Below are 6,669 nucleotides of genomic sequence, written 5' to 3' on the forward strand. Positions count from 1 at the left end.
AAGCCATTTATGTACATCTAATAGTCCATAATAATATATTTTATTATTGTGGACTATTAGATGTGAATATTATATATCTTGATATATTAATACAAATACAAAATAAGTATTATGTAAAAGTTTTGTGATATTGGGGCACAGCTCATATGATGATTTTTATCATAAAGATTTTTCAACTCATCTTAATTACAAAGTAATTTATCTGCCACTGCTTTCTGTTTAAAATAATTTATAAAAATATTTAGAGGCCAACAGTTTAGTCTTGTACTGTAATACCACATTTTATGTCAAATTCCTATTAAGGATTCTTAGTATAGTATTAAAATAAAAAATTAAATAAAATTTCAATGAAAAATAATTACAGAGTTAAAATCATAAATAACCTTACATTATATCATAAAATGCAATTAACGTATATAACAATAACAGTTAATTATGTGTATCACACATTCAATTAATAATTATTAAAGATTTAAAATACCACGTATATTTCAACCAATAGAAGCACTCAAAATTTACGCTATCTATCACCATAATCGCCTGCGTCCAGCGCATCGTTTCCCTGCGTTCATTCATGATAAAAATTGGACTGCCAAAATTGTGTACGGCGTGGTCTATCTATATGTATTTAATCTATGGTTATATTAAAAGCTAGTTATTCCAGTGCCGTATGATGGCATGGTTGGTCACTACTCAAACTTATAGTCTGCCTGATTCTGCCCATTTTTACATATATTTTCTTTCTCTTTCTCGCCTCTCAGAGCAAAATAAGAGAGAATGTGACAGAATTCTCCAATTACTCGCCACTCACGTAATTTTTTCATGCATTTAACTTTTTGAACATTTTTGATCATTTCATGAAAAATACGGACATTTTTTCGAAAAATACGGACGACCCTCAAAAATACGGACGTCTGGTAGCCCTATTATAAAAATGCATTCTATTCAAAATATTACATTTTGGCCTCTATTCTTTAAAAACTTATTATTGTTTTTCTTTCCATTGTTCAAACTTAATGTAAATTGATAAATTTTGTAAAAAAATACTATAGTATTTTNTTTGATAGTGATTTTAATCACTGTCAGATATCATTATACTTGATCCAACTATACCACGTCACAACTGTGCCGCGACCCCCCTGTGCTGGGTTTTTTTTATTTTTTATTTAAAGTAGTATTTAAAAGAGACCCTAGGAAAACTACTCCTTTGTAGATAAATGTTTTTTTTTTATTTTGTTATTTTTATGGTTTATATGTTGCCAATAAGCTACCAACATTTCATTTTTGCAATCTTGTATATGAACCTGAATTTTTTTCATAAAAGTTTTATATTTATACTTTTAGAATAGTAGTTTAATTCCATTGTATCAGGGCTTCATAATATTCTGTAATATTATTTTAATACAATTTAATGTTTTATACAGGATAAGTAGTGCTCTCTAACGGTAGGATTTTATCTGATTAAATATCACTAACTTCACAAACGTGTATTTATATTTTATTATTTTATATCATTGACACTTTATAGTACTTATTATTACTTTCGAATGATCTAAGTTGGTTGGCAAATGATATAAAAAAATTTCATGTTAAATTCGTTGACTGTATACTATAGTTTCTATTTGTATGTAATTAATTAGTCTATGAAAAATTTAAAAATTCAAATTTATTCAAATAAATTTAAAATAAAACACTTCAATTAAATATAAGTTATAATTTTTGTTTAAAAACGTTATTGTATTATTTTTATAATTAAAAAAGTATTAAGTTAATCGTTTAGAGGACCTAAAAGTACTTAAAACAGTACTGAACTACCTATTTCAAGAATATTGCATTCATGTAGAAGAGTTTATTATAAACTATTAGTTAGAATTTGCATTTTAAATTGTATTAAATTGCTTTAAAAAAGATAGTTTTATGATTGATTAAGAAAATGGTAAGTTTTATTTAATATTTTAGCTTAATAAATTATTTATATATACAAAAAATAAATTTCATAAACCTTAAACTGACCAAAAGAAAAACATTTTTTTTTGTTATTAAAAAAGTCAATAGTACACACTGAAGGACCTATATAATTATATATATTTATATTAAACATACTTTTATACAAACTTACGTTTATTTTATATACCATTATTTCTGAAGATTATTATAATGCTAATCAAAAGCAAAATATTAAAAAAATTTGTAGAAGTTCTAATAAACATAAATTTTTATGAAAATGTGAGGGTTAAGCCTCTTTAATTTGAACCAATGATAATACAAAAAGTATTATTGTTAATTCTGTCTTACTTAATTCCATTACATTAAATTACCATGTATGGTAATTTTTGGGTCAGTATGTGTTTAGCGTTGATAATGGTAACATTGTTTCCGAAATACGTATCCGCGACTTTTCATTAATTTTTTTGTGGCTTCGAGTTTAATATTTTTTAGTTTTTAAATTAATAATATTTTTAATATAGTTTTAATTTTACTTAATTAATTAGCCACAAGTGATCAATTTTTATTATACCAATAAGTAGTCAAGTGTTTTTTTTTAATTCATCAAAATTATTTTATAAAAAATTTGTGCATTAAAATGTAAAATGATAAGAGAAAATATTCTCTTTGTACTGTGTTGTAACATAGTAATGAAAATCATGAAATGATTCTGACTAAAAATATGAAGTTTTTTCACAAACCTAATAGATAAAAAAAATTTTCTTTTTATTCTTTAAATTTTTAATATCAATTTATAGTTAATGATTTTTTTGTGGTTTTAGTTTTTTGTAAACAATACTAATAACATGATAATTAGTATTACTAGAAAATTTATAATTTTATTTCTACATAAAAAAATATTTTAGTCATTCAATCAAGTTGAGGATGAAACATACAGCCCAGAATTCGATATTGGTTCTTTACCAAAACATTATGATTATAATTCATTTGTGTGTGATGAAGATATAGAATCTGAAAAAGAAGATTTACCTCGACTAATTCTTATGGGATTACGAGGGTAAATTAATTCTATTTTTCCAATTTTAATGCTAATTATTAAAATTTTTAAAAATAAAAATTTGATTTTAAAAAGAAAAATTGTATTTTAGAAGTGGAAAAACTTCTATACAAAAAGTTGTGTTTCAAAAAATGTCACCAAATGAAACTTTATTTGTTGGTAGTAATAATTCTATGTTAAAAAATGATATAAACAATTCTGCATTTGTTAATTTTCAAATATGTGATTTTCCTGGTCATTTTGATTTTACTGATCCCGAATATGATGCAGACACAATTTTTTCTGGCTGTGAAGCTCTCATTTTTGTTATTGATGCTCAAGTAATTATTACTACATTATTTATTTAACTTAAACTCAGCTTTTTGGCGGATCTAAAAAAAAATGCAGGCTCAAACATAACTAGCACTAATTTTTATTCTACTAATAAATTAAAATTTATTCACATTTTTTTAAACATTACAAATTCAGATTGTTATAAAGTAGTTTGCTTCAAAAATTAATTCAAATTTTTCAATTTTATTTAAGTGATATCTACACTAAATAATGCCTAATGAATGAAACCAAAGTAAAATGTTTTCTTGTGTGAAAAAACTTACCTATAATCACTTATTGACCATTTTTAATATTTAAAAATATTGGTATTCATAAAATTTAACTGTTAAAAAAAATTTAGATTATTAATAAAAAGAGATTTGTTATATATTTCTTCAAGGCTTAAAAATATTTTTAAATGTACCTAAAAATCTCAAAGTAAATAGTTATAATCCTAATTAATGTGACACATATTCTACACTTCCAATTAATAAATTGTCATAATTTGGATTTTTAAAATTGTGGAACATACAAGTTTATTATCAGTGCTAGAGTCGGTTTCTCAATTTAGTTAATATATGATATAATATTTCGTACGTTTAGGATGCTATAGCCAGTGCCCTTAACAGATTACATTCAATTGTGACAAAGGCATATAAAGTAAATAATAATATTAAATTTGAAGTATTCATACATAAAGTAGATGGACTTACAGAAGATACAAAAATGGAAACTCAAAGAGAAATCCATCAAAGAGCAAATGATGATTTAGTAGACTCAGGTAACTTAAAATCCTATAATGAGTATATATGTTTTATAGGATACTTAAAGTAATGTATATATTGTAAAAGGAGACTCAAATTTAATATTATTTAAATGTTAATTAACAGGTGATGATCAAAAAATTTATATAAGTTTTCATCTAACATCCATTTATGATCACAGTATATTTGAAGCATTTAGTAGAGTTGTTCAAAAAATGATACCTCAGTATGCAACTCTTGAAAATTTTCTCAATATTATAATAACTGTGAGTCAAAGTTTGCAAAAAAAAAAGTTTATTTTGCATAAAAATTATGTTAATTGAGTTTTTTGATACTTTTAAATGACTTAGCAATTTTTTGGAATACAGAATTATAATAATTTTGGTTATATACATTTCATCAATTACAAAAATATGTTTACTTATATATTTCATGACTCCATTTTAACATTTAAATAGAATTTTTTTATCCCTTTATATTTCTATATTATTTACATTCTTTTAAGTCTTTAAATTTTTATTTATAGGAGCAGAATAAATAGAACAATTAAATTAATTGTATCCTATTCATAAATAAAATAAAAAAACAACTAGACAGATGAACTGACAAACAATTTATCTATCTATATATATATATATGTATTATATATATAATAATAATAATGTTGGTATTTACTTTTACTTTTAAAGCTTATACTCATAAAAGATTCTTTTAAAATAGTCCTTTGTTTGTTTATTATTATTCTTTGTCTATTATACTTTACTATTTTTCTATAAAACTAAAAATAATTTGTTTTGCCTCTTCAGCCTCTGTACTCTAGTATAATAATGCAAATTTTAGACTTCAGGTATTGAAAAAGCATTTTTATTTGATGTAAAGACAAAAATTTATGTTGCAACTGATTCATCGCCTGTAGACATGCAAAGTTATGAACTATGTTGTGACATGATTGATGTAGTTATTGATTTATCAAATATTTATGGGTAATATAATTCATTTTTTTTTTATTATTATCTTATTTAACTTTCTATCATACTGCATAAAGTTTAGGGGAAACGCCAAGTTCCATGACTGATCCAGCATTTGATGATCAAAGTTCTAGTCTAATTAAACTCAACAATGGTACTATTTTGTATCTAAGAGAAGTGTGTAGTTTCTTGGCTTTAGTTTGCATTTTAAGAGAAGATAATTTTGAAAAGCAAAGTAAGCATTAGAAGAATTATTATTTTTTATTGAAGTTCAAATTTCCGAGTGTGAAGTAGAAGAAAACTAAAAATATATATTAATTTAACAGGACTTAAATTTAATACATTGGTGTGTTTTTATTGCTATTCTTTTGAAACTTATAGAGTTATCAAATTAATTTTCATTTAGAAAAAATATATAGATTTTCAGTAAACAAGGAAAGAGTTTTCTTCTGTTCTCATTGTTTGTAATAACTCCTTACTTATTGAACACTATATGTATACTTATTTTTTATATTTTCTTCTAGTTATATATATTGCATTTGTGCTAAAATTCATGACATTTTTATTTAAATAATGCAGCATTACATGATAATTTTAACAAATAAAATATTATTTTTAATATAAATTCTTTATTTCAATAGTGTATTTTGGATTTTGTTCTGATAGGTATACATAAATCCATTTTTTGTCAACACCATCAAACAAAAAAAAAAAATTGTATCTTTACTATGCAATTATAATTGTTTTGGAAGTATTTGTTTTATTTCCCCTTTAATTATACCTATATTCTATTTATGTCTTCATAACAAATATTTTTATTTGTAGGAATTATTGATTATAATTTTATGATATTGCGAAAAGCAATACATAGTTTATTTGAATTAAAAGCTAAAGAAAAAGAAGGAATACTAGAAAATAAAACACCATCTCCTAAGTAATACTTGGGTTTTAATTAAGTGTATTAATACTTATATAATTTGATAAGTTTATTTATGAAATTATATTATATTAAATATTTATAAAATTCTGTTTGTTAAACCTGTTTTTTTTTTTTTTTTGAGTTTTTATTAATCATTTAAATAATTTTAATATTAATTTTTTGATTATTAAAAATAATATTATGTTGAATGATTGTAAAAATGAACTATTATTTTTAAAATACAACTGTTGTTATTTTTTATAATTGATGTTATTAAATATACTATTTTCATTCTTTAATTCTAAATCTATGATAAAAATTGCATTTTATTAATCTACATTGCAAATAGGTATAGAAGTAGCTATTATGTATAAGTACTTGAAAATATTTTAAAAAAATAATATAATAGTATTTTTTATTAATAAATTACAAAATATAATTTCATACATACTTTGAGTTTAAATACTTCCTACAGAAAACACTAACATGATAAACTATTCTTGGTGACAAACTATCAGAAAACAATATACTTTTTAATGAAAAACAAATTTATTATTTCATTTTTAATGAGACATAATGATTTTTGGATTAAAACATTAATTAACAAAAATAAACCTGGGAGAACTGAACATATGACAATATGTCAGGCTAAATTCTAGCAATGCTAGTATGTAACAACAAGAAACCATTTGCACAGTTTTT

The 6,669-nt window shown here is 22.8% G+C and overlaps 1 protein-coding gene across 1 annotated transcript; it reads left to right on the plus strand.

Moving 5' to 3' along the window:
- Positions 1-1,554: 1,554 nt before the first annotated feature.
- LOC126905228 (ras-related GTP-binding protein C) lies at positions 1,555-6,111 on the plus strand. Its single transcript, XM_050684749.1, has 8 exons — positions 1,555-1,936; positions 2,853-3,004; positions 3,096-3,324; positions 3,920-4,097; positions 4,207-4,346; positions 4,921-5,063; positions 5,126-5,283; positions 5,874-6,111. The coding sequence occupies exons 1-8, from the start codon at positions 1,934-1,936 to the stop codon at positions 5,984-5,986; spliced, it is 1,116 nt and encodes a 371-aa protein (XP_050540706.1). The 5' UTR covers positions 1,555-1,933; the 3' UTR covers positions 5,987-6,111.
- The last annotated feature ends 558 nt before the right edge of the window (positions 6,112-6,669 follow it).

This window comes from Daktulosphaira vitifoliae, unplaced genomic scaffold (assembly GCF_025091365.1).
Source record: "Daktulosphaira vitifoliae isolate Bord-2020 unplaced genomic scaffold, ASM2509136v1 Scaffold_1, whole genome shotgun sequence".
Lineage (NCBI taxonomy): Eukaryota > Metazoa > Arthropoda > Insecta > Hemiptera > Phylloxeridae > Daktulosphaira > Daktulosphaira vitifoliae.

What these genes read in the sequence shown, in the direction of transcription:
- LOC126905228 (XM_050684749.1), top strand. An exon ending in ATTCTTATGGGATTACGAGG is followed by an intron (nt 3,005 to 3,095) that starts GTAAATTAATTC and finishes ATTGTATTTTAG; the next exon opens with AAGTGGAAAAACTTCTATAC. An exon ending in TGATGATTTAGTAGACTCAG is followed by an intron (nt 4,098 to 4,206) that starts GTAACTTAAAAT and finishes GTTAATTAACAG; the next exon opens with GTGATGATCAAAAAATTTAT.